This window comes from Phalangium opilio, unplaced genomic scaffold (genome assembly GCF_054372755.1).
Source record: "Phalangium opilio isolate 3A_F unplaced genomic scaffold, DU_Popi_V2 ptg000540l_1, whole genome shotgun sequence".
NCBI classification, from domain to species: domain Eukaryota; kingdom Metazoa; phylum Arthropoda; class Arachnida; order Opiliones; family Phalangiidae; genus Phalangium; species Phalangium opilio.
Genome location: NW_028324244.1, coordinates 1,959,399 through 1,987,373, shown reverse-complemented (window position 1 = coordinate 1,987,373; position 27,975 = coordinate 1,959,399). Strand labels below are relative to the sequence as shown.

Sequence of the window (27,975 nt, the reverse complement as noted above, 5' to 3'; positions counted from 1 at the left end):
TTAATATTAACAGATAATTAAGCATTAACACATTTGCCACTAGGGGCGCTGTTTACGTAGTTACGTATTTACCGACATCTAAAACATGATAAAATTCTGCTAGACATTCGTGTAAGCAATAGATAGTTCATAAATTGCCGCTAGGGGCGCTGTGTACGTAGTTACGTATTTACTGACATCTAAAACATGATAAAATTCTGCTAGACATTCGTGTAAGCAATAGATAGTTCATAAATTGCCGCTAGGGGCGCTGTGTACGTAGTTACGTATTTACTGACATCTAAAACATGATAAAATTCTGCTAGACATTCGTGTAAGCAATAGATAGTTCATAAATTGCCGCTAGGGGCGCTGTGTACGTAGTTACGTATTTACTGACATCTAAAGCATGGTAAATTTTTGCTATGACGTCATATCCGGTGACGTGGCCAACGACGTAATATCCGGTGACGTGACCAATGACGTCAAATCCGATGACGTGATCAATGACGTCATATCCGGTGACGTGTCATGACGTCATATCCGGTGACGTGTCATGACGTCATATCCGGTGACGTGTCATGACGTCATATCCGGTGACGTCACCTATGACGTCATATCCGGTGACGTCAGCTATGACGTCAACGAGGTAATTGACTTGTGACGTCACGACAGATTTTAATGGTAATAGGTAATGATTGTCCATTCAGTTTACCTAGCCTTCATTCATTTAGGCCTAGCGTTCATTCATTTAGTAGGCCTAGCGGTGTTCAGCTATTTGAATTTCATGCCTGGGATATGGCGCACCCGAGTCCGCGCATAGGAGCTTTTAGCGCCACCGCAACGTTGGAAATTTACTTAGTTGATCGTTCGAGTCAGCCGGCTCATTTGATGCCTGGAAGCCGACGAGGAAAGTCGCTTGGAAAAACCTCTCCCACTCAGATGATCGATACGGGTCATGCAGTTCATTCGTTCCCGCAAGCCGTCGAGGAAAGTCGCTTGGAAAAACCTCTCCCGTTCAGCTGATCGTGACCCCGGCTTTTGAAGTTGAATCTTGATCGTTCCGCCATTTTGCTGATCGTTCTTCCCGAGGATGCAAGCTGAATTCGAAGCTCTTCAACGTACTTAGCGGCCATTGCTTGGCCTCGTGGTGCTTTAACAGTCCGTAAGCCTAACTTTATAATAATCCAAACTCATCTAGCCCCCCTTAAATTATTTATTTTATTTCAATTGCTTAAATTAATTAAGTAGTGTTAAATGTTAGTGAATTTTATTTATTTATAAAAAAATGTTAGTGAATTTTATTTATTACAAATCAAGTACCACAAATAAAATTTTACAACGAGATGCTGTACAAGAGAATCCCTTAATTAGTTTAGGGCCTATTATTAGCTATTGAAAGGGGTACGTAATTAATTTAGATATAACGCGACAGATTTTCGGAGATCAGGTCCCGCCGAGAGAATTTTAGAACACGAGGCCAGCTGCCCTAAGCCTAAATTAAGCCTTGTCCCATTTAAAGCCTAGTTATTTACGGGGTCTGTCTGTGGGAATAGTTTTAAAATAAATAGCGGGTTTTCCTAAAATTAGATTAGGGGCTATTGTTAATTAATTTAGAGACAAAGCGTCAGTTTCTAAAATAAAGTTCCGCAGAGAGAATTTTAAGACACGTGGACAGTTGCCCTAAGCCTTTTCCAATTTAAACCCTAGTTATTTACGGGGTCTGTCTGTGGGAATAGTTTTAAAATAAATAGTTAGCAGGTTTTTCTTAAATTAGTTTAGGGGCTATTGTTAATTAATTTGGAGACAAAGCGACAGATTTTCGAAAATCAACTTCCGCAGAGATAATTTTAAGACACGAGGACAGTTGCCCTAAGCCTAAGTTAAGCCTTGTCCCATTTCGACTCAAGTTATTATTTATGGGTTCTACCTGTGGCAATAGTTTTAAATAAATAAATGGCAGCTTTTAATAAACTTAATTTAGGGGATATTTTAAATTATGAAGCTATTATAAGGGGCACGCAATTAAATTTAAATGGCAGTTTTCCTAAAATTAGTAGGGGATGTTTTAAATTATTTTCATTATTAAATTACATAATTTAAAATTAAATGTAAGGTTTTCCTAAAATTATTTTCTATTCAACTAAGGTAAATAATTAGTTAGCCAGAGTATTTAATTATTTAAGGGTGGGAATCAACGGTAGTCAAGCCTTCTTTATTCAGGGTGGCAATTAGTCGGTGGTAATTGGTCTTTCTCTCTAAATTTAGTAGCCCTTTTTTTAATTAAGGACCACCCAAAAGTAGGCAATAGTTTAAGATGTGTTATTAATATGTTTTCATTTATAGATGCAGCTGATATTCTTGGATTTTCTGTGTCTGGTCATTATATGATGTATCTTTCCCGATAACTGGCGATCCCGAGACTTATCATTCCTGATGACATCCTTTGTTGGATTAACGTTGCACGATGACTTCCGCTGTTCTGGACTTGCTATGTATCATTCCCGATGACAAGCTTTGTTGGATTCCGTTACACGATGTCTTCTTCCGGACTTGGCAATCTCTCTCAACATTCGAGTCGAAGTTACGGAGAAAATCATCGAAGCTAGAAGACACAAAATTCAACTTCTTTACTTGAAAATTTTACATGTAACCACTTATTTTAGTTTTTTTGCTTGCCATTTTATATGTAACTACTTATTATTTTTTTCGCGTTCAAACTTTAACTTACATAACTCTTTAATGATTTTTTTTGTTCGAAATTTTTGTAAACACTTGGTTTTTTTGTTTCTTATTGAATAAATTTTGCCTTAAACCTCGTTCTTTCTTTTCTTTAAATTTTTACGATACTAGACTTGGCTTCAATTTTTTAATGTCTGGACTTAGGGGGGGTTTTTTGACCCCTTTTTTTAAAAATTTTACTTAAAAACAAGCAAAACACACATTAAAAAAAAATTTTTTTACAAAAAAAATTAATTTTTTATGAAAAATTTATTAAAAAATAAAAAAATTATTAAAAAAACAATAAAAAAAGCATAAAAAAGGTAAAAAAAAAACGTTATAAGTAAATTGATTGTTTTTTTTAACCTAGTCTAATAACGAAACTTTTTATTGAACACAAGTTACCAGGCCTAACGTCAGGCCTGCGGGCCCAAATTTAAATTTAACAAGTCCCTGTTCAATTCGGGAAACATTAAATTTAAACTAAGGCCCGCTGTGGAGCCCCCAAAACCAGGAAACTTCGTCCTTAGCAAGGGATTTCCAATGAAAGTCCACTCGCAGACGTCCAATTCTTCCTGCGCAAGAAAAATTCGAATTAATATTTGGAAAAAGGCACACGAATAACTTGAAATTAATTACCTTAATACGAAAATCCACTCGAGTATTCTCGCATGATGCGACGTTCAAGGTTCCGGCATAAGACAAATGACTATTATTTGGCAAATAAATGGCACACTCGTAACATTAATAGGGAAAGAATACCATAAAAAGCTAAGCCTCACCTTAAACCCGCTTAAAATCGTGTTTACTTTTAAAGGAGAAAGCGTATAAGCAACCTTCTACCTTAAACCTAAATCAGAAATTTATTTAGATCCTACAAAACGCCCTCAACGAGTTGCCAAACGCTTTTCCTCTAAAAATATAATTAAAACCATAAACTAGATACCTTAATACCGCAAAGGGAATCTCACCCTTGAAATCCTGATTACGCGTTCATTATTCTTAAAAGGGAGGGCTAGGACCAGTGTTCACCTATTCCATAAGTAAGATTTTATTTATGTCCTGGCGAAAAGAAAAATCCCTAAAAATTAAAGGACACAGCGCTTCCCTTCTAACAATAAATAGAATAATAAATAATAAACTAAATAGCCTAATAATAGCTTCACAGGCTGTCTAAATAGTTTTGCTAGTGAGATTCCCTTTCAACGGATAAAATCAAAGTGTAGGCCCGAATTAAGAATGGAATTGTCCTGTTAATATTGCTATAATTACTATTAATAAGACTTAATTATTGCACTAATGGCCTAAAATGTTTCACACGCTGTCTAAATAGGTTTTGTAAAGAGATTCAGTTTCAAAGAATAAAATCTAAGCGTAGATCCGAATTAAGAATGGAATTGTACTGGGTTTATTGACCTGATTAATATTAGGTGCCATTTTTTGCCAAATAAATAGTTATTCAGTCTAGAATCCAACATAAATTGCTCCTTTGGAAACGCATGATAGCTATAAAAAATAAAATTCAAACTATCAAATACAAATTAAAATTACTATCAACTTAAATGGCACAAGTATTTTCAGGGACGGATTAAGCCATTTTGCACCCGGGGGCCGAGATTATGCGCGCCCCCTTAAGTCCACAAAAAAAGGAACAGCAAATGTTGCTAAGGGAGAATAGTTTAAATCAATGCGCCCCAACAAGCCTTGCGCCTGTGGGCCAGTACCCCCTCGTCCCCTCTAATCCGGCCCTGACTAAAACATACTCAAAGGGCATCTTCCCATCTCTAGTAGAACCAGAGTTATGAACCTCCAAAGTTGGGTGTAATGCTATTCCTATTGAGGGTCTGTTTATGAACATTTTTCTCAATTACTCGGCCCCTTTTTACTCGATCCCCAAGATTTTACTATGGTTGGATGGGGGGGGGGGCAAATAGGACTAAAACATACTCAAAGGGCATCTTCCCATCTGTAATAGAACCAGAGTTATGAACCTCCAAAGTTGGGTGTAATGCTATTCCTATGGAGGGTCTTGTTTATGAACATAAGCCGGGGGGGGGGGAGGGGGACTATAAGAAATTGACGAACTCGCGCAGGAGTTATAGCTATGCAATTTTTTAAGCTTACGGAAACTGGTTATTTCTGATAAAAGGACAGAAATATAAATGCGAGAAAAACTGCAATGTTTTGGGAAAATTGTTGAATTTTTTGGGAATTAGATAATTGATAACGGTAAATTTTGGAAAGTCCGTTATTTTTTCGGGAACGTTTTTAATTCACTCAACATTATTTTGGAAAATGTGTCAAATCCTTGGGGTATTTGTCAAATGTAAATGGGAGTAATTTGGGAAAGTGTGTCAGATGTAAGTGGGAGTATCTTGGGAAAATGTGTTAAATCATTGGGGTATTTGTCAAATGTAAATGGGAGTATCTTGGGAAAATGTGTTAAATCCTTGGGAAAATGTTTCAAATGTAAATGGGAGTATCTTGGGAAAATGTGTTAAATCCTTGGGAAAATGTGTCAAATGCAAATGGGAGTATCTTGGGAAAATGTGTCAAATGTAAATGGGAGTATCTTGGGAAAATGTGTTAAATCCTTGGGAAAATGTGTCAAATGTAAATGGGAGTATCTTGGGAAAATGTGTTAAATCCTTGGGGGTATTTGTCAAATGTAAATGGGATTAATTTGGGAAAATGTGTTAAATCCTTGGGAAAATGTGTGAAATGTAAATGGGAGTATCTTGGGAAAATGTGTTAAATCCTTGGGAAAATGTGTCAAATGTAAATGGGAGTATCTTGGGAAAATGTGTTAAATCCTTGGGAAAATGTTGAAATGTAAATGGGAGTATCTTGGGAAAATGTGTTAAATCCTTGGGGTATTTGTGAAATGTAAATGGGAGTATCTTGGGAAAATGTGTTAAATCCTTGGGGGTATTTGTCAAATGTAAATGGGATTAATTTGAGAAAATGTGTTAAATCCTTGGGGTATTTGTCAAATGTAAATGAGGGTATCTTGGGAAAATGTGTCAAATGTAAATGGGAGTATCTTGGGAAAATGTGTTAAATCCTTGGGAAAATGTGTGAAATGTAAATGGGAGTATCTTGGGAAAATGTGTTAAATCCTTGGGAAAATGTGTCAAATGTAAATGGGAGTATCTTGGAAAAATGTGTTAAATCCTTGGGAAAATGTGTCAAATGTAAATGGGAGTATCTTGGGAAAATGTGTTAAATCCTTGGGAAAATGTGTGAAATGTAAATGGGAGTATCTTGGGAAAATGTGTTAAATCCTTGGGGTATTTGTGAAATGTAAATGGGAGTATCTTGGGAAAATGTGTTAAATCCTTGGGAAAATGTGTCAAATGTAAATGGGAGTATCTTGGAAAAATGTGTTAAATCCTTGGGAAAATGTGTCAAATGTAAATGGGAGTATCTTGGGAAAATGTGTTAAATCCTTGGGGTATTTGTGAAATGTAAATGGGAGTATCTTGGGAAAATGTGTTAAATCCTTGGGGGTATTTGTCAAATGTAAATGGGATTAATTTGGGAAAATGTGTTAAATCCTTGGGGTATTTGTCAAATGTAAATGAGGGTATCTTGGGAAAATGTGTCAAATGTAAATGGGAGTATCTTGGGAAAATGTGTTAAATCCTTGGGAAAATGTGTCAAATGTAAATGGGAGTATCTTGGGAAAATGTGTTAAATCCTTGGGGGTATTTGTCAAATGTAAATGGGATTAATTTGGGAAAATGTGTTAAATCCTTGGGGTATTTGTCAAATGTAAATGAGGGTATCTTGGGAAAATGTGTCAAATGTAAATGGGAGTATCTTGGAAAAATGTGTTAAATCCTTGGGGTATTTGTGAAATGTAAATGGGAGTATCTTGGGAAAATGTGTTAACTCCTTGGGGTATTTGTCAAATGTAAATGAGTGTGTTTGGGAAAATGTCAACAGCAATATTTCAGAAAAGGAGTCTAGTTGTTGCAACTATATTTTACAAGAGGCGTCTAGTTATTGCAACTATCTTTTGGAAAAGGCGAGAAATTATTGGGAAAGTACCAAACGTCAACATCAATATTTTGGAGAAGGTGTCAATTTATTTCAACAACATCCTTTTATCAGAAATGAACGGTTTCCGTAAAATTTAAAAATTCCATAGCTCAGGAATAATTTGACACCTTTTCCAAAATATTGATGTTGACATTCGGTACTTTCCCAATAATTTATCAAATTCAGAATAATTTGACACATTTTTTAATAATAATAATGGTGAGGACACTTATCAATTCCCAGGTTAATTGGACACTTTTCCCAAAATAATGGTAAGTACGTTTAAAAAATTTCCGACTAGTTTGACACCTTTAATGCTGACTAATTCCAGAATAATTTGACGGCTTTTTCCAAAATTTGCCGTTATCAAATATATATCCGTATTTAGCAAAATTTACTGTTATCAATTATCTGATTCCCAAAACATTACAGTTTTTCTCGCATTATATTTCCGTCCTTATATCAGAAATGAACGGTTTCTAATTAATATAGAAACCATTGTTAATAGAGTAATGGCACCTCCCTGCCTTTGGCTACGTTATGTTCTATGAGACATTAACATGTAGTGCCACTACTCTAGTGGGTGGGTCACGCAAAGTGCAATCCTACCGATACATTTTCAAATTGTAACGTTTCACTTCCATTCGGTTGCAATAAAACTATGGTATTTAATCTAAATTAACCCTTAATATATAAACAAAACATTTACCTGGAAAGATCTCTGTAGCTTCCACTGCCAACGCGGCTCCAAGAGTCCAAAACACATAGGGTACTAAGCCTTGGTCGTAGTGTGCCAACGCAGCCTGCAACGCGGCTCCAAAAGTCAATGGGATGCTAAGCCTTGGTCGTAGTGTGCCAACGTTTTTGGCACGGTAAAGCATAAATTTTCCACTTGCGACGATTAATTTTCGATAGGTTGCGATAAAACATTGGTATTTAATCCAAATTAACCCTTAAAATATAAATAAAATCAAAATATTTACCAGCAAATATCGGACAGAAAATCGCAGCAGCCAGTTGTCTCGGAAAACGCCCCCAAAAAGAACCCAGAATGAAAAGGTTTATTGCTTGCAAACATGGACCGCTAGATGGCGCTGCTGAAGTTAGGCAGACTTGAGACTTCAAAATATGGCGGGAACGTGCGTTTCAATTTTATTGTTTCTTTTTTCTAATATAACTAATAATTTAGTTAATTATAATTTAACAATGTCTTCTAAACAGCCCAAAACACTTTTCTTCACTTTTAAAAAGTAGTACCGGCGTTTATGGATTCCTACAACTGGAAAAATATGAGCGGCTAAATGTGCGCCTGTTTTGGTTATTATCAAGGTTTATCAACTGAGTAAATTTCCCCCTTTTCCAAAATATTACTAAATTGGGTATGTTTTAACCCGAAAATATTGCTACTTTTCCAAATTATTGCTATTTAGTTTGTTTATTATAACCTTTTCCCACAATATTCGTATTTTATTTAATTTCTACCCTAAAAAGAGGTGCACTTTTAGCTCTGTCTCGCGCCACGATTGTCACATCGCGCTAAATTTTTATCAAATCTCGCGATAAATTCATTCGATACGGAGCGTGCCACGAGAATTTTGTTAATAAAAAGGCAGGGCGTTACGCTATTGGTCGGAGGTACTTATTTCAAATTATCTTTAAGATCTGAACCTAATTGTAATTTTAAAATCATCGGACGTATTTCCGGAATGTTTGACTGTGCAGACTATTTATTTGGTCCTATAATTAGAAGAAGAATCGATAGAAAAATCACTTGATTTTCCACTTCACCCTCCCTTTAAGGGATAATTCACCAGAAGTATATTTATTGTAGTAGGGATAGCGAGAGTACGTTAAGGATGCGGCTTAATTATGGGCTAGACAATCTGGTACAAACTTGTATAATCTAATACTTTCTAAAAGGAATGTTTTGGACAAGGAGGATGGGGTTGAGATTTTTATCTTCGAAAACGGTTATGAGTACTGAATTTACAATTTTGACATTGGAAATTAATTTTTATTAAAAAAAAATCTATAGACTCTTAAAGCTTGAATACTTTTTAGAATAATAAAACACGTCAAAACACACGTCTCATTAAAATTTCGGGTCATTGTCCAAAAAATCCCCCTCCTTCCATGGAACCATAGAATTAACTTTGGGTTCTAGCGCGAGCAGCTTGTGTTGTCGAGTGCGCGATCGAGTGGGCTATGCTCTTACATATTCTAGTGTTCACTGTTCAGAGCTGTACATCAGAAAATTTTGTTCTAGTCATACAACAATCAAACGATAATAATATTTTTTCTATTTCAATTATATAACAAAAATCCAAAATATTTAACTACAGTGCAGGCGGAAATTTCTTTCATTTTCTTTACACTTCATTTTATTAGCCACTAAAATTAAATTAATTGCTAAAATTTCAAATAATTTAAGCGTTCTTCTGTCCAGCCTTTCCGTGTTTTAACTTCTGGCTGCCCGTAGTTCGAGCCAGTAGCTTCATTTTAACCAAGATGGCCGCAATGAAAGAGCGATGTTCCTGCGAGTGTCGCTGACGCTTCGGTTTCTATCCAATTTTAAATTAATTGTTAATTAATTAACCAAGACAAGCTATTACAAAGCTACAGCGTTAATCGGGAAAACGCGTTAGGTAGGAATTGTTATCCGTGGCCGTCGAATTTTCGTTCAAAGGAGAACGAAAACATGACACTTCGACTGTTGTCATTTCTCGCAGAAAGTCCAAGGCTTAGAGTTTGAAGTCGTTGGAATTTAAAATCAGCTCAAGCCCTGAATTTCGCGGCTCTTTTCGGATTTGTCAGAGTTTGAAGCACTCCTTTGAATTAATTAAGGGTCTGGACAAGTTAGTTTTTAAGATCAAACATGAAGAGCGGAGTTACGAGCCAATGTCCGAGGCCCGGCATCCATAGAAAGAAGACAAGCCTTGGCTTCACTAAAAAAAACGTTCTGGTTTATGGTTAAACGGAAAAGCGCCAAAATTCGTCCAAAGTCTTCAAACCTTCCAAAATCAATTTGGAAATATTTCGCTAAAAACTGTCTAAAAACTTTCAAATACAAGAAATTTGGCCCACAACGCCTGAATGGTAAGTCTTGAACCTTAATTCTAACAATAGATAGGAATTTCAAACACTGGGTAACCCTGAAACGAATTTAGACAATCACAGTGGCCCATTTATTGTAGAAAACACAACCTTAAGGTTTTAGTAGACTATTATTTTGCCTAATCAAGGAAAAACAAAGCATCCAAAGTCTCAAACTCTTATGTCAAGTTAGGACTAACCTTCAGTTATTACTTATTATTAAGAAAGAATTTAAGCCTAATTTTACATCACTGAGATTTTTAATGGATTGTGCCAGATTAAAAACACTTAATATTTATTCCCAAGCTAAAAGGCTTAGCATATTAATCGAAAACTATTTAAATATCCATCTAAGAAGTCTTAGATGGGTAGAAGTAATGGCCTCTCAGATATATTGGTCAAACCTGTCTGGGGTTTATTGATTCTTTCGTCTCCTAGTGAAAAGCACAACAGCATTTATATATTTTAACCATGGCCTTAACATTTATAATACTAGCGATACATAATTTTAACCAGATAAATATACAATATTTTGACACGTTTTCCAAAAGCATTAGAGAGAGATCAACATATATCTGTTTTTATATAAGTTCACGTAGTAAAATAGAGAGGCCCTATGATTGAGGTTTTTGGATTCATTCCAAAATTTTCGGGATTTTCCAAATCTGTACAACACCGCGAAACGTAGTTATGTACAAAACAACCTTATAACGCAGACAGGCAGTAGTATTATTGTAAATGTATATACAAAATTACTTAGTTCGCGTTACATCTAGCTGGCCTTTGATATGCGGGGATCTTTTTTATTATTTTTTTTTAACATGTCGCCCTAACCTAAAGTAGATATACCGCGCTTGATTGTACAAAACAAATCCGCCATAACTACAACCCTCCAGACCTTTTTCATTCCTCCCCGTTAAAAGCACGTCTTTTTTCAAAAGAGCATGCGTGATTTATCCCCTTTTTGCGGCCCCTTTTCTTACGTATGCGACCTAACCAGTTTTCTCGAGCTCTAGCGCGGCTTTAAAAATGGCCGACTACATTTTTTTTCTTCTTCTCTACCCTCCCTGCCATATTAGTTTAAACTTTGCTCGGTGGTTTTGCCTCTTATTTGCTTGGTAGAAACTGTAATTATGGGGTTAGGAGGAGAAAAAACCTACGCATTTTGGTCCAATTTTACGTTTTTTAATAGTTCAAAAAATATATATACACACAAACCAAATATTACAAAATATTAAGCAACATTCTACTCTGAAAGGTTCTTAGAAGCCCTATCTTTCTCAGAAACATAACCTAAGCCTAAAATGCGCATTAGGCTAAAGTACTAACGCTATGCCGCCCTACCCCGAGCTGCTACGCGTCTCCCATTCTAGGAATGTCTTGCCAAGGCCCTAAATTTTATTAACTTTTAAAAATAAATATCCTAAAATATCCTAAACTGCATTATTTGGTTTTTACAAAGATTACCTGTCCTCCTGTTAGAGATATTCTCATCTCCCACCCCTTAAATTCCTTTTTTTTCCCTGAAAAAAATAATATACGCCGTGAAACCTTTAGCAGAAGGGTGGGTCCCCGCTGTAGCACTTTACACAGGCAGCTTGGAAAGCAGTACGAAGGGGTGGCGGGAAAGAGAGCTAATATAGTTCCCAAATGTATAGTTGCTACAATCTTTGAGCCGCTTGGTTTGTCCCAAAATTCCTCGTCGGAAAAACTATTTTTCACTGGCGATTTTTGGGTAAAGGAAGCCGCTCAAAGGCTACGGAGGATAGAGGCTTTAAAAGGCTGGGAGGAGGCAAGCAGGTTGATAATAGCACGTCGCGTCTACAGTCTAGCGTAGCCTATTTTCGTCGTATTTTCCGTTCCCCCCGCTTTTCCCTCCTTTTCCTACATAGAGTATTTTGATGAAACGCGAGCTCGAAAAGCGACATTGCATCCGGACTACCTAGAACTGTCATTTTTTGATGAGCGTAGTCAAAAACGAGAATATCAGTCGCTGAAATACTCTATGGAAACCCAGTCGCCCCTCGTAATTTGGCGCCAAAATGGACTGATCCGATTCTTCCCTTTTCCACGGATTTTCTTTCGAGTTTCTCATCTCTCTCCCCTTCTACACGCTGCTTTCAATCCGCCCGTCGCCAAAATGCTTTTCCATCTCTAGTTTTGTAGTGAGGGGTCGGATATTTACACAAAATAATTTACTTTACTCTAAATAAGGCCTACAGTAAAGACGTAACATTTCCAAAACCTTTGTAGGTGATATAAGGAACGCGTCCTACACCACGGGTTTTGATGTTTCTCTACACTTACGTCATACTGGTTTGCCCACTGTGTTATCAGCTTTGCCACAGAGTAGGCCTACACTGGGGGTTTATCTATAAAGATATGTTTGCCTACAAAATTTTCAAGAACATAGAGAGAGGCGAAAAGTCAATAATTTTATTGCCAGCTGGCCAAATTTATTACGTTTCTAGCCACCCCTTGGTTATCTAATTGGCTAATTTGGCTTCCCGGGTGTATACATATATTATGTCAGAAATTATGTCGGGGTAATTCAAATCTCTTGTGTTTTGGACTGTGGTTGTTTACATATGGAACATCTGTCATATTAATGAGATGAACTAGTTAATGGAACTCCTAATTATGGCTTTTATTAACTTTTTGATGGAGTGAATCATGTGGAATTTTTTTAATTTGACATTTAGGCTTAATTAGATGGGGAAATTACGAATACACTATCCATGTCCTATTGTAGAAGTTCTGGGAAATTTCTTTGGGTCATCCCTGTCCAGGGTTTTTACGGAACCTGGAAAAGTCAGGGATTTAAAGATTTGCCCTAAAAATCAGGGATATGTCAGGGATTTTCGTTTTGTATATCAATCCATGCTTCGAGGAATGGCATATATATGGGCCAGGTGTAGTTCTGAAGTGGGCTTTGGTAAACACTTTAAAATTGATCATGGATATTGGCAAATATTTCCTCAGATATCATATGGAAAAGTCAGGGAATTTCGTCCGAACCCTAATACGAGTTCTGAGGAGAAATTTGGCAACAAAATATTGGGTTGACAACTTTAACTTTAGTAGGGAAAGAGTCATGTCAGTCTTTACGCGCTATGCAAATTTTAATAGGTGTGATAACAAATCACCTTCCCACTTTTTAAAGGGAAATACCTTTCATATTTGCTTAAAAATAACGAAATGTTCAATTTAAAAGCTACCAGTTTGTCACGTTTCAGCTATCTTATCTTTTGTAGATTGACATTTAATTAAATAATAGTTAATTGGCGGCGAGTGTTGCCAGTATTGCGCGAACCAAGGCTAATGGCTCTGTAGGCTTAATTTGCATATTTTTAAAATTTATCTATCTAGGCTGATGTTCCAAAAGATAATATATGCTAATTTGGCGTCCCTTTTTATTTTGTTCTAAGGTGCTCTTCTTGTTTTTGGTGCCATGGACCTCTGGTTCACTGTCGCTAGACAGTACGCCGTGAAATTGGTTTTTTACCAGGGCCATTTCAAAAGCCCTCATAGTATTTTGAAATTGTCAGTAACGGGAAAATCTTATCGCGGCGGACGAACACGATTATTTTCATTTTTAAGTCGCGATTTATGTATGAAAATCAGGCCGGACTCTCGCCTAAGTCGAGTTGTTGTTGTTGTTGTTGTTGCGTTTTCGAGTTTAACGACGCGAAATTTAAAGGCGATATAACATGAGCCTCTTCCTTCATATTGGAGGCACGGGTCCTCTTCCAGCCGATTGTATTATCGAAACTGAAACTTCTCATACTCTTGGAAACGTTACGCAAACCACATCGGCTATTATTGTCGCGTCTGAAATGGGACCCAATTTACCGTGAGTATTAACCTTTTTCTTATAATCGTGTTTCTTTTGTGGTGGCGTGCCAAGCAGCCCCCAAAATCTATTAATTTTAATAATAAGTACCTACCTAGACTTCAGTAAGAGAAAAGCAAAAATGACTCAAGTTTCGTTTCTCCGGGGGGGGGGGGGTTCTAGCTAACGACGAAAAGACAATTTTCCCACCCTAACTATTGATTATGATTTAGTCTGTATGGGGTTGTTGGGGTTGGCTACACGTGTGGTCACCTGACTTTTTTTTATTATGTACTGGTCACTACAGCTATAGTTCGTGTCCGAGTTAATATACTTACTGACTGTTGTGCCACGAATAAAGTAACTTTACCCATATTGATTGTAAAGAAAGTTAACTCGATATAAAGTCATTGTACGCCACTTTTTGTCGGCTCGTCTAAGTTAGAGGACATTCCTTTTTGTTGAAGATAGAAGCGCGTCAAAGTTTAATTCCTTTTTAGAATCTAATAGTTGATTTCCCCGTGGGTAAAGTGATAATATTTCGCTCGTTTTTGAAGTGAAATATGTTAATTTGATCCCTTAGACAATTGCCAATATCGGCGGGTGATATTGGACTGACAGTTGGCAGTCTAGAAGAACCAACGCCGGTTAATAACGTTCACACTTCGTATAGAAGCTCTAAATCTCATCATTCTAAAGAATCCTCTAAACCCGTCGGTTACGCCAATTGTTTCGGCCTACCTTATCAAGTAAGATAGCGATTCGAAAGATCGCTGCTCTCGCTTTCTACCTTCCGTTTCGTGACTGGGCATTTAGTTTTAAACCGAATGTTCTTGTTTAAGGATCACAATTACGGCGCTCCCCCTCCACCCACGCCTCCTCAATCCCCTAAGCCAAATGACCCCACTTTAGACGATGATACCAGTTTTTCCATCATTTCTACCACGTCGACTACCAACGAGGAAGAACCACCAGGTGAAAGCATCACCAGGTGTATTTGGTACGTCTCGTTTAAACCCTTCAAATCTCTTAGTTTCCTGCGAAAAAGAATGTTTAAGATTTGTACTTTGGAAGCCCTATAAGAACCACCAACCGTTGATGTTTGAGTTGAGCGTCCCGATAACTTAAAACCAACTTTTCCCCTATTTTTAGCGGATTTAATCACGATGACGAGTATATGATCTGTTGTGACAAATGCTTGTAAGTCTTCTTTTTCTTTTTTAAGCCGCGCAATCTGTCCTTGGGGTGGTTTTTAGTAGCGTTAACCATTGCCCTCTCGGCGGTTTTTATTTAATTCTCCCCCGTTATCAATGTAGGGCGTGGCAACACGTTGATTGTATGGGCTTAGATAGAAACAACATGCCCGATGTTTATATGTGCGAACGTTGCGCTCCTCGGAAAGTTGACAAGCAAAAGGCCAAATCGCTACAAGCTCGTAAAAGAGAGAAAATGACCGGTACGTCAACTTACACTTGGACGTTTTCGTTACCGCGAAGACGCGAGTGTGGTTTAACCGTTTTTGCTTATAGCCGAATCAAGTTCCGATGATACCGCTGAGGATGATGGGTTAAAAATAGGGGGACATCATCGCGGTGGAAGGAGAGGGGTTAGAACTAAAAAGAATCACGTGGATAAGATGGGACATCACGAAACTATTCGTTCTACTAAGAAGTTTAGAAGTTTAAAGGTATGTTTAAAGGGAGATCTCGGATGGTTGGTTGAACATTTTCGGTTGACTATTTTATTTTAGCAAAAGGATAAAGACTTAAAGAAGGGCAAACCTAGAAGAAGGGTAAGTGTTACGCAGTTACAGTTGCGAGGTTTAGCGGTCATTGAAATGGTAATCTTAATGGTCACTTTTAGACCAAAAGTCGCAGCGACGCTTCTAACACTGTTGATGGAGAAGAAGCCCAAGATGCTTGGGTTTATAGCTTTAGCGAATCGGGGGATAAGTACGAGGAAGCTTCCCATAATCAATTCACTCCCGAAGTTCAAATGCTCTTGGCTTCTTTAAAATTGAATGGCCAACAAGTAAGACACGACCTCGTCCTCCCGTTTTCCCTGCGTCTTTGTTGTTGTTGTTGTTGTTTGTTGTTAAGTTTCATTTTACTTCTAGGACGAACATGTCAAAAAGGTATCCGACGTTTTGGATGTACGATTGTGCAGAATGGGACCGGTTCCGGGAGGAAAAGGTCTCGTTACTTTACAAGACGTTGGCAGTCATCAACCCATCACGGAATATCGTGGAAAAGTTCTATTAGTTTCTCAATTTAGGCAACAAAATCCAGTATTCAATAAAAGGTGCTATCCTTACGTCCTGTTCTACAGAATATATCCAACTGGCGAAGAAGTCTGTATTGACGCTCGCGTCTACGGGAATGAGGCCAGGTTCGTCCGACGATCGTGTACACCCAATGCTCTCGTAAGTCGTTCAGTTCATCTCTCATTTTGCGGTGTTTGGGGGAGTTAATTACTAATTTTTTGACGGGTCCTTTTTGAATTAGATTCGTCACATTGTACAAAATGGAATTCTGAGAATTTTCTTATTCTCTTGTTGCGAGATTAAGAGAAATCACGAGGTCACCATACCCTTTGATTTCAATTATAAAGATTGGTAAGTCTTTTCTTAATTGGCCTTATTCCTGATCAGCGCCACGTACCCATAGCGGCGACTTTGAGAACTACTGTAAGCGGCAAGCCAATCAGATGTGGCTAAAATCTGGTGACGTCACTGACGGGCACTCTCGGGTCTTACCAAAAATGACGTCAACAGATTTTAGCGACATCTGATTGGCTTGCCGCTTACAGTAGTTCTCAAAGTCACCGCTATGGGTAGATGGCGCTGATCAGGAATAAGGCTAATTACTTTATTAATTAATTAATTAATTAATTAATGAATAATAATTTTAACTTTACAACAGCTTAACGTTAACTTCTAATTTTAACGTAATTCTTTCAGTATAAGTGAAATAGATTGCGCATGCGTCGGAGAAGATTGTAGAATAGCTACGTTACACAATAAGATGTCCAATAAAGAAGCGCATGTGCAGATGTAAGTATCATTGTGGTCTTCCGTTGACTTGAAGGAAATACTGAAGGGTTTCCGGTTTTCTTTGTCTTTTTTCTTCCGCTTCAAGGACTGAACCTCAACCAAGGCGAAGACGCGCCTCGAAAAAAAGTTCCTTAGAAGATGATAGCAGTCAGTCTTCGAAAGCGACGACTCCGATTACTCCCGTAACTCCTACAACTCCTCTTAAAAGCGTGGTCAACTCTATACCGGTTAAATCAGAGACGCTTTTGAAAGAGGAGGAACATCGAGAAGTTGCCACAATTACGGCGACTGAATTGACGGCGGCGGCGACTCAAGAGTCTCAGGATGATCAACATCAGCATCAGGGGGACGCCAAGAATCACGATGAACCTCAGGAAAGGGAAACTGAGAAGCAAGCTGCGGAAAGGAGGAAGAAAATGGTATGTTCCTCAATTGATCCTTGCGTTTAACTCGTAGTTTTGCGTCACAAAGTTGTTTTCTCAAGTTTAATCGCGAAATTTGTGGGTTTTCTCGAGTTTAATCGCGAAATTTGTGGGTTTTCTCGAGTTTAAACGCGAAATTTGTGGGTTTTCTCGAGTTTAATCGCGAAATTTGTGGGTTTTCTCGAGTTTAATCGCGAAATTTGTGGGTTTTCTCGAGTTTAATCGCGAAATTTGTGGGTTTTCTCGAGTTTAATCGCGAAATTTGTGGGTTTTCTCGAGTTTAATCGCGGAATTTGTGGGTTTTCTCGAGTTTAATCGCGAAATTTGTGGGTTTTCTCGAGTTTAATCGCGAAATTTGTGGGTTTTCTCGAGTTTAATCGCGAAATTTGTGGGTTTTCTCGAGTTTAATCGCGAAATTTGTGGGTTTTCTCGAGTTTAATCGCGAAATTTGTGGGTTTTCTCGAGTTTAATCGCGAAATTTGTGGGTTTTCTCGAGTTTAATCGCGAAATTTGTGGGTTTTCTCGAGTTTAATCGCGAAATTTGTGGGTTTTCTCGAGTTTAATCGCGAAATTTGTGGGTTTTCTCGAGTTTAATCGCGAAATTTGTGGGTTTTCTCGAGTTTAATCGCGAAATTTGTGGGTTTTCTCGAGTTTAATCGCGAAATTTGTGGGTTTTCTCGAGTTTAATCGCGAAATTTGTGGGTATTCTCGAGTTTAATCGCGAAATTTGTGGGTTTTCTCGAGTTTAATCGCGAAATTTGTGGGTTTTCTCGAGTTTAATCGCGAAATTTGTGGGTTTTCTCGAGTTTAAACGCGAAATTTGTGGGTTTTCTCGAGTTTAAACGCGAAATTTGTGGGTTTTCTCGAGTTTAATCGCGAAATTTGTGGGTTTTCTCGAGTTTAAACGCGAAATTTGTGGGTTTTCTCGAGTTTAATCGCGAAATTTGTGGTTTTTCTTTCTTTTTACTTCTTAGACGAGGGAAGAGAGAAAAATCGACGCGTACATGAAGGCTTTTGAAAGAATGGAGAAAATGGCAAAAAGAAGGCAAGCAATTGCTAATCATAGAGCTCAGCAGAAGCAACAAGTGACAGGGGATAAAACTACCGAAGACAAAAATCAGAAACAGCAGCAGCAACAGGAGCCAAAGGAGCAACAGCAGGAGCAGCCGCCACAACCTGAAAATCAACAATCACCGGAGACTAAGGTTAAGGAGGAAGAAGACGCGGCAGCAGCGACTTTGCAACCACCCGTTCCGACTTCAACACCCGTAACAGACGTCAGCAAAAATGGTCCTTGCCTAAATCAGGGTAGCAACCCAACTGCAACAACTGTACCACCCAGTGTGGAAAATGCACCTCCGGTGGTAATTAAAGAAGAGACACCGACACCGACAACCAAACCTGTTGTCAGGCATAAAAAAGGGTAAGTTATTTTTATTATTACCTTTTTTTTTTTTGCAACGTGATGGGTTCTTTCTATATAAATGCATATGCACCATATTCCGTTGTTATCTCCGTTTTTCTTTCTTTATATTGCGTTAAGAATTGGCAATATCTTATCATAAATAGATATTGTATGTTTTTTATAATAAGATTATCATCGTACTTTGGTATGGTACTTTTATATATTTTTTTTTTTTTTCTCGTATCTCGAGTGTAGGCCTTGTCCTTTTTTATTATTACTGCGAACCTCATCGAGATAACAGAGTAAACTTTTGCATTTGATTCCGATAAAAATAAGTCAAAAGTATTAGGAACATTTATAAATGGTCGTAGAAACTTAATAACTATATTGAGAATTTATATATATATATATTTCTTGTTATAATGAAAAGGTAAGAGGTTTTTATTCAGTCTTGAAAAGGTCAAAGTTAAACGGATTTCTGTACCCTTTTTATGGTTTTAACTTATGAAGAGGATAGTTATTTTTGATTAAATATAGGAGATTTTCATCTATTTTTGATTAAATATAGGAGATTTTCGTCTATTTTTTGATTAAATATAGGAGATTTTAGTCTATTTTTTGATTAAATATAGAAGATTTTGGTCTATTTTTGATTAAATATAGGAGATTTTCGTCTATTTTTGGTTAAATATATGAGATTTTTTATTAAATATATGAGATTTTTTATTAAATATATGAGATTTTCGTCTATTTTTGATTAAATATTGGAGATTTTCGTCTATTTTTGATTAAATATTGGAGATTTTCGTCTATTTTTGATTAAATATTGGAGATTTCGTCTATTTTTGATTAAATATTGGAGATTTTCGTCTATTTTTGATCAAATATAGAAGATTTTCGTCTATTTTTGATCAAATATAGAAGATTTTCGTCTTTTTTTGATCAAATATAGAAGATTTTAGTCTTTTTTTTTTGATTAAATATAGAAGATTTTCGTCTATTGATTAAATATAGGAGCTTTTCGTCTATTTTTGATTAAATATAGGAGATTTTCGTCTATTTATTTATTAAATATAGGAGACTATTTTGTCAGTTAAACATAGGAGATTTTGGTCTATTTTTAGGAAACGGAGACGGGGTTCGGGTAGCGTAGCTCGCAGAAGGAATAGGACTAGTAGTGGAGGCTCGGATATGCTTTCTCCGGATGAAAATCCTTTAGCTCTACTATTGAATACGGCCGCGAGTGTAGCTGCCATGTCTCAGCAGCAGCAACAAAATATGAGTAGTGGAGGAAGTGTTAGTGGCTCTTCACCGGGAACTCCTATACCCAATCATCCTTTAAATGGAACTGCCGTAGTAAATATAATGGCCAATCCTTTTTGCGGGAACAATGTACCAGAACCAACTTCCACTCCTCCACCAGTTCTCACCAGTCAAGTGACTGGAAGTCCAGAATGTATCATTCCAAAATCCAAAAGAGTAAGTGCTTACTGTTCATTTGTCCTTGGGGTTTGTTTGTTTTTTGGGTTTCTTGACTCTCTTTGCGTGACGTTTGTGGGTTTTTGGTTTGTTTTTCTTTGCAGTATCTTATGCGAGGCTGGTTACAAGAAAAAGCGGACCATCCCCCTACCGCCGCCGCTCCCGTGGCGGCCGCCGCGTCTTCTTCTCCAGTTCCAGTTTCTTGCCCACTTTCAGTTCGGACCGAAGGATGGACACCTTCACTGGCCAAGCAACCGCCTCCGTGTTATTTCAGGTGTACAAAGGATAATCCACCTCACGGTGGAATTTCGGCTTCCCATTTGAGAAGGAATAGCGCTTCGGGTGGACGACCCGCTACCAGTTTAGGGTCAGCCAAGAAGAGGTGGTTGAGGCAAGCCATGGATGAAAGTATTGATGGAAACGAAGCTACTACTCCTACTTCGCTTCCTAATGACGAGATGATGGAAAATGGACATTATTCTCCAATGCACAATGGATGTCTCAGTCCAGGACCTATTTGCCAAGATGTCGGGAGTCCGAGTAGCATTTCTCCACCCGGTGGTAAGTACCCGTTTTTTTTTGTTTTTTTTTTGTATTTTTCTGGTATTTTTTTGAATTGTGGGTTGGGAGAACGAGACGTTCTTTATATAGGGTTGCCACAGGTCAGGGAATTTCAAAATGGGTCAAAAAGGTCAGGGAAATTGATATCAGTAGTAGAGACTATACAGATACCAGGGTTCGTACGGAACCTGGATAACCTGGAAAACCTGGATAAGTCAGGGATATGGGAAATAGGGGAAAAAATCAGGGATAAATCAGGGATTTAAAAATATTTCCTAAAAAGTCAGGGATATGTCAGGGATTTCGTTTGTTATATCAAACCATGCTTCGAGCAATGCTAAATATGAGTCTGGTGTGATGGAGTGGGCTCTGGTAAACACCTTAAAATGGTCAGGGATAACCTGGAAAAGTCAGGGATTTTCAATGTAAAAATTTCGTACGAACCCTGGATACGCAGAAATCCAAGATGGCCGCCATGTTTTACGTTACTTATTCATTGTTTAGTTATGTTTAGAAAAAATTACAATTCGACCTAAATAGTTTAGGTCGTGGCAATCATGTTATATCTTTTTATGGATTTTAGTCAAAATTAAACCGTACGCTGTTACTTCTTTAAGTAAAAGGGTTTTTCCCTTATTATTTTACCCCCAGATTACGTAACTCCTTTAAAGAAACGAAGGTTAATGAGAGAATCTTTGGATTCGGTCTCCCCCGGCATGTTATCTCCTGGTTGCCCCATGTTAGACAGACCACCTTCCGCGTCTTCATCCAGTGCCAGTCCCGAACATCAATCAAACGCGACCTCGGCGACGTCCGCCCCGCTTTTTGTTCCTAGTGGCGGTAATTTAGAAGAAAACAACAACACCTTAAACACCGCCAAAGTCCCCGAGAATGAACTCGCGGCGGTTGCGCCAGTTAACGTTGCTAAAACGGATTTAACCCCAAACGCGAATTTACTACCATCATGCGTCAAAGTAGTCGCGAGTGAAAATCATCTAGACGCGATTGAAGTGTCCAGTGAAGGGTTACAAAAACTAGAAGGCGCAGCGTTGGAAGAAACTAAAGTGGTTGAAATACCCGATAAAACTATTTTAAGCCATGATTTTAATAAATGTCCAGCGTTGGACAAATTGTCTTCTTACCAATGTGAAATAAAAACTGAGGAAAAAATTGTTTCGGAAAGTGTCGCGGTGAAAGATTCGATTCAAGTGGAAGAAAATTTACAGAAGAATGGAGAATCGGATGTAAGTACTTGCGCATTTTTTCTTCTTTTTTGTTATTTTCATTTTTTTCTTTCATTTTGAGGAGTTCATATTTTTGGGTTGTTAACTTGTTAAGATAGTTTCAGGGAGCCCACTGGTCCTTTAAAATCCTATATTTCTGACTTAGCATCACATTTAGTTAGTTCACATTTGACTAGACACCCCCGAAATTACGGAGATCACTTAGGATTATATTTTAATTAAGTTCCTCTGAATTTTCAAAGTAAAATCCAATTTGTTATTTTTCTACATAGTTTAAGCCAAAATAGTATCGTGTCCCGAGTATTTTTAGTCCTATAAAAACACCCATTTTTTCTCCTATAAATCCTATAATTCCGGGAAAAAACGTCCCATTTTTCCTATAAGAAATTTTAATTTTTGCGTGGGATCTGTAGTTGTACCAAGAAGTTATATCAGTATCTCAGAGAGAAGGTATAAGATGCCTTTGTATTCGCGCGGGCCATAGTCCCAGTCCCCCTTTCAAAATACAAGGGGGGACGTAAAAGGAGGCGCCGGGCTATTTCGCTGCCTCTCCTCAGTCGGAAAAATATGACTAATTTTCGTCACTCGCGTCGTCGCGCTGACGTGAGTTTTCAAGAACCAATGAGATGCTAAGTGTAATTTAGAGACGGGGATTGACTCCGGACACGTCTACGTTTGAACTGGAGATAAAGCTGGAAATCTGGCGCGAATTTATACCTTCTCCCTAATAAACTAGATATAACTTCTTGGTTGTAGCAATGTTGCGCGTCAAGAGTTGCCTAGTTTTGTAAAATATTAACGGAAGGCGTACTATAAAATGTTTTTAGACGGAGACTCAAGATTTGGTGAAGAGTAGTGACAGCGTTTGTGATAAAAACCTTGTTAATAAGCAAATCATTCTTTGTGAAAATAACGTAACAAATGATAGCTCAATTCTTAGAACTAATACTACCGCCCTTGTTGATTCTTCCACCACCTCCACGGAGGTGAAATCGAGTCTTGTTTTGATACCACCAGCAACAAACGCGCGCGAATCTTGTTCGGAAAAACTATCGGAACAACCGAAAATTGAACCCCCTCCTCCTCCCCCTCCTCTTGTAAATAATAACGATATAGCTCCTCCTTCGAACGAGCTACCTTATGTTCAAAGTGAAGAAATGATAAGCCTACGTGAAAGAAGGCCGGACTTGGTTGAATTACTTCCCATCGCTTCCGCGTTATTAGAAATTCAAACCGTAGCTGAAACTGTAGTTGTCTCTGAAGATTCAAAATTCGTCGTCAGTCCGGGATTCGTTAGTCCTATCGCGAGCGTTAGTTCAAACGTTGAACTGTTACCCGAAAATACTGTTCTTGTCGATTCCTCGAAACCAAATTGCCAAAACATTGAAGAGGAAGTTATACAACAAGATGACGCGAATATCTTGGTTGATAAGCAACTTTGGGTATCCAATACCGAAGTTGTTGAATCGTTGGAAAACGCCAGTAGTGATAAAATCGTCGAAAATAGTTTGTTGCCATCTCTTTACAATACCGCCGCTGAGCCCCAACTATCTCCCCCCGCGTTAATACACGAACCACCACCCCCACCACCACCACCACCTTCTTCATCTCATACAGTTTTACCTTTAGTCGAAACCCCAAAAACCGAAGTCACCACCACCACCATTCTGGTGACCCCAACACCACCACCACCACCAATGCTCCAAGAGTCAACAGCTTTGAAAATCGCCGCCAACAATCCATCTCCACTATCCCCCAAATTGCTAAATTCTAACACTTCGCCCGTTAAAGCGATAGCGACAACTCCGGAAAAAAATGCAACGGTCGAACTTCCATTTTCGCAAGAAAATAGCGTTTTAAACTCGCCAATGCCAAAACATGGACCAATTACGCGGGTTCTCGTAAGAGACGATTCGGGCCTCAATACCTTTACCACCACGGCTATCGCAAACTCTACTCCTTCGCCAATGGACACCAGCCAAGCTCCTAAAATCGACGACATTGCGGTAACCAATCAGTTAAAGAGGCCTCATTCGCCTACGCAGGCTACAATTCCTAATAGTCCCGTTAGTGGGACCACCACTGGCTCAACAGCGCCTAAAAGGAAAGTTTCCTTATCGGAGTATCGCCTAAGAATGAAGGAAAATGTTGGCAAGGTTGGCTGTAGCGGTGGCAATAATAACAACAACAATGGTTTAACGGACAATGGTGATACTAGCAAAATGTCTCCCATCATACAATCGTCTTCGACTTTTTCTTTACCACTTCTCTTCTCGGATACTGCGGCTCCTCCAATTCTGAAGAGACCAACTTCCTTGTCACTAGGTATTGTAGAACGCGTACCACCCACCATAAAGATATGTTCCCTAAGTTTGTTAATCTCTGGTAACTTTGAAACTGGAGCTTTGTCATGAAGTGAGGGAGGTAGGTCATAGATTAGAGGTAAAGCGACGCGTGCCTGGTTTTGGCGCTGTCAAAGGCTTAGTACAGACTAAATAGGACTTAGATGGACTTCAAAACTTTCTCGCTTCCGTCGTTCTGCTAGAACTAGCTCGAGCTTTAAGTCTCTATGTAGCATAACGAAGTGTAGGAAGGTGTCATACCTTATGGAACATATCACTCCGCGCGTCAAATAATGTGGTCTTAACGCTAGTTGTTTGCTCTTTCTTATGAGCAGGGCATTCGTCCGTTCATAATAATATAGGGAACATTAAGAAGATGGCCAGAGATCACGAGAATTCGAAGCATTTATTTATTAGGTCGGAAAAGCTCAAAAAAGAATTGCGATTTGATGATCATGAAAAATCGTCTTCGTCATCATCATCGTCATCTTCATCTCATTCTGGTACGTCGCCTTGGGATTTTTTTTTTTTTTTTTCGTTTTTTCGTTTTTTATTTGTTTGTATGTTCCTGTTGTTGGTAACGCGATTGTTTTATATATTAAATTTGAATTTTTTAAAAAACAGCAAGCACAAATCACAAAATGAATCATTCGAGTCATACGCACAAAGTGGGGAAGTCGCCACCTCTTTCATCTAAGTTATACGTTACGCAGGTAGGCTGCCATTTATTTCCATCCTAGTTATTTGTTAACAGGGTTCGTTCTGAACCCGGATAAGTCGGGGATTTGGAAAATGGGGGGGATAAGTCGGGGATATGTCAGGGGATTCCGTTTGGTACATCAAACCATGCTTTGAGCAGTTGTAAATATGGGCCAGGTGTAATTATGAAGTGGCAGGGTTCGTACGGAACCTGGATAACCTGGATAAGTCAGGGATATGGAAAATATGAGAAAAAGTCAGGGATTTAAAACATTTTCCTAAAAAGTCAGGGATATGTCAGGGATTTCGTTTGATATATCAAACCATGCTTCGACCAATGCTAAATATGAGACAGGTCTGATGAAGTGGGCTCTGGTAAATACCTTAAAATGGTCAGGGATATTGCGAAAATTTGGTCAGGGATAACCTGGAAAAGTCAGGGATTTTCAATGTAAAAATTTCGTACGAACCCTGAGTGGACTTTGGTAAACACTTACTTAAAAGGGTCAAGGATATTAGCAATATACCGTCGGGGATAAACTGGTGGAAACTTAAGGGATTTACAAGATTAAAATTTCGTCCAAACCCTGTTTAATAGTGAAAGTAAAGAGTCGTTAGCTGAAATGGTTTGTATTCCTTAATAACAGGGTTCTTCGCATCAGAATAAATTATACCCGCCTCCTCCGCCACCCCCTCCTCCGACTGTCGGTATGCCAATTCCAGTTCTGTGTTCCTCCGTTATGGCGGCTCCAACTCCGCCCCCTCTGGCCGCACCCCCTCCTCCTCCCCCGCCTCCTCCTCCTCCGCCGCCTCCATCTTTACCGCATCCCCATCAAATAATCCCTCATCATTCTTCGATGATATTGGCCGTCCCTCCGCAACAGGCGACTTCTATACCGCCCGGCGCCGTCACTCACCACAGAATCAACACCACCGGCTCAATCATGGTCTCTAATCAAATAAACAACACCGCCCCGTGTCCAAACACCGGCGGTATCGGCGGCGTCAAAACTTTAATAGTCCAGAAACAACAACAACAACAACAAGTGAAAGTTAACGCGGTTAATCATTTTATTCATTTGGCCCAACCACCGCCACCCCCTCCTCCGCGACAAATAAATCACCACCACCAACACCACCACCACCACCATCTTGGTGGTATCAACGCGAAACCGGTGACTCAAGGTATAGTTGCTCTAAATTCGGTGGCGGTACCCGCTTCCGTCGGGGCCATGGTTCATAAGTTGGCTACTTTACCACCCCCTCCTCCTCCGCCACCTTTGGAACCACCCAATATTGTAAAGAGTTCCTCATCCTCCTTGTTATCGTCTAATTACAAAGAATGCAGGCCACAGAGTAAGACGTAAGTTTGTCCTTTTTTTATTTTTATTGTAAAAACGGAAAAAGAACCGTTTGTTTGTTTGTTTATTTGTTTATTTCATTCTTTAAAAAAATGTTTGTAACATTTATTTCCTTTGTTTTTATGGTCTTAAAGTTGTTTTTACGGTCTTAAAGTTGTTTTTTTATTATTATTATTTTTAACTGCGTGATAAAATTAACGTTAAGAAGTTCAAAAGTAACGAGTAACGAGTTCTTTTATAATATTTCAAAAAAACAAAGCAAGCAAAAATACAAAATAATAATAAAGAGTGGAAAGAAAGAAACTATCCATCCCCCCTATTTTAATTTTTTAAATAATTTGTTTTAAAAAAATATATAAAATAAAAATACAAAAAAAAAATATATTAAAATATTGCAAGAAAATATATAAATTTCACACAGACAAAAATTCAAGATATGTTTGTAATAAAATAAGAAACGGAGGGACGGACGGACGGACTTTATAAGGAAAAAAGTTCACAAAGTTTTTGGTAAGAAACAAAAAGACAAAATAAAAATGACTTTTTTACTTTCCCTTAATTAGAAAAACAAAAAAAAAAAAAAAACATAAAGACTTGTAAATAATCTCTGCCGCTGGGAAAGTATGTAAAAAGTATACATATATATATATTTTTGTCTGTGTTGTAACAAACTGTGGTTCTAATACTAAAAAAACAATAAGGAAAAACAAGCGTGTTTTTCTTGTAGTAGTTTTTAACTTTTATCACAAAAAAAAACCAAAAAAAAAAGGTTAAAATATTTTTGTCTTTTTTTTTAAATCCTGGTTTTCTTCTCCTTTTTCCATTAAAAACTTATTCTTTTTAACGAAGGCTGCTTTTTTACCGAAATGATAAATTTCTTATTAAGAGATAAAAGTCCTTTTTACCGCGCGAAAGATAAAAGATAAATAAAACATTGGGTCATAATTAATCATCAGAGTTCTAAGGAGGAAAAAAAACGAAGTTGGTATTTCATGATTATGATTATGATTATTACGTCACTTTTTAATGTAAGTTTGTCATTGACATTTTTGAGTACGAAAAAAAAAATGTAAAAGCTGTTGCATTTTTTTAATATTATTATTATTATTTAATTCGTCAAATTTTAAAACAAGGCAGAAAAGGGAGGGAGAAATAATAAAATAAAATTAAAAAAAACTGCTCAGAAATATTCCTATAAACCAAAAAAGAAACGTAAAACGTAAAAAGATTTACGTTTTTAAACATATTTTTTAAGTTTTCTCGGCTCTGCTTTTAACAGATATAAAAAAACAAACATTTTTCCTTCTTTTATAATAAAACAACAAAGTATACCTAATAAATAGTTTAAAAAAAACAAGAATAAAAGCTTTTCTTTAAAAAAAAAAAAACAAACAAACCATTTAATAATTAAAATATTTATCGTAATGTAAGCAAAAGTATAGCTTATTCTCTATAAAAACTTAAAAAAAAAAATAAAATTGATCAGGACACTTGTATATAATATAAATATATATAAAAAGGAATTTATCATGTGATAACTTATTTTTAACATCTTCATTGTAACTGTCCTGTAAATATCTTTTGTTTGATTTTTTTTCCTTTTATTTTTTTTTTTACTTTTTCTCAATGTTCACTCATTGCCAGAAATAGCTGTGGTATTAAAAAACAAAAAACAAAAAACAGTGAATTTCCATTTCAAATATTTGTCTCGTTAATTTATTCCTACTGTTATTTTCTATTT

At 37.6% G+C, this 27,975-nt stretch overlaps 3 protein-coding genes and 1 long non-coding RNA gene across 4 annotated transcripts in view; 2 read left to right on the top strand and 2 right to left on the bottom strand.

Annotated features, from left to right (window-relative positions):
* The window catches only part of LOC149588592 (UPAR/Ly6 domain-containing protein bou-like), a 105,503-nt gene that overhangs the window by 27,775 nt on the left and 49,753 nt on the right, over nucleotides 1-27,975 (bottom strand). The gene's annotated exons all lie outside the window — the stretch shown is intronic.
* Nucleotides 849-2,798, top strand: LOC149588598 (uncharacterized). Its single transcript, XR_016379914.1, has 2 exons — nucleotides 849-1,144; nucleotides 2,326-2,798. It is a non-coding gene; the product is annotated as an uncharacterized LOC149588598 (long non-coding RNA).
* Nucleotides 2,445-9,087, bottom strand: LOC149588597 (uncharacterized). The gene is made up of 3 exons (XM_089862388.1): nucleotides 7,728-9,087; nucleotides 7,454-7,635; nucleotides 2,445-2,584 (listed from the first exon to the last, which is right to left on the bottom strand). The coding sequence occupies exons 1-3, from the start codon at nucleotides 7,820-7,822 to the stop codon at nucleotides 2,478-2,480; spliced, it is 384 nt and encodes a 127-aa protein (XP_089718514.1). The 5' UTR covers nucleotides 7,823-9,087; the 3' UTR covers nucleotides 2,445-2,477.
* On the top strand, nucleotides 13,548-27,934 carry upSET (SET domain-containing protein upSET). The gene is made up of 20 exons (XM_089862360.1): nucleotides 13,548-13,690; nucleotides 14,253-14,418; nucleotides 14,512-14,669; nucleotides 14,822-14,869; nucleotides 14,986-15,125; nucleotides 15,199-15,356; nucleotides 15,420-15,461; nucleotides 15,533-15,700; nucleotides 15,786-16,091; nucleotides 16,174-16,283; nucleotides 16,629-16,721; nucleotides 16,807-17,140; nucleotides 18,118-18,566; nucleotides 19,673-20,027; nucleotides 20,132-20,588; nucleotides 21,240-21,832; nucleotides 22,660-24,157; nucleotides 24,510-24,677; nucleotides 24,799-24,887; nucleotides 25,521-27,934. The coding sequence occupies exons 1-20, from the start codon at nucleotides 13,548-13,550 to the stop codon at nucleotides 26,238-26,240; spliced, it is 6,195 nt and encodes a 2,064-aa protein (XP_089718486.1). The 3' UTR covers nucleotides 26,241-27,934.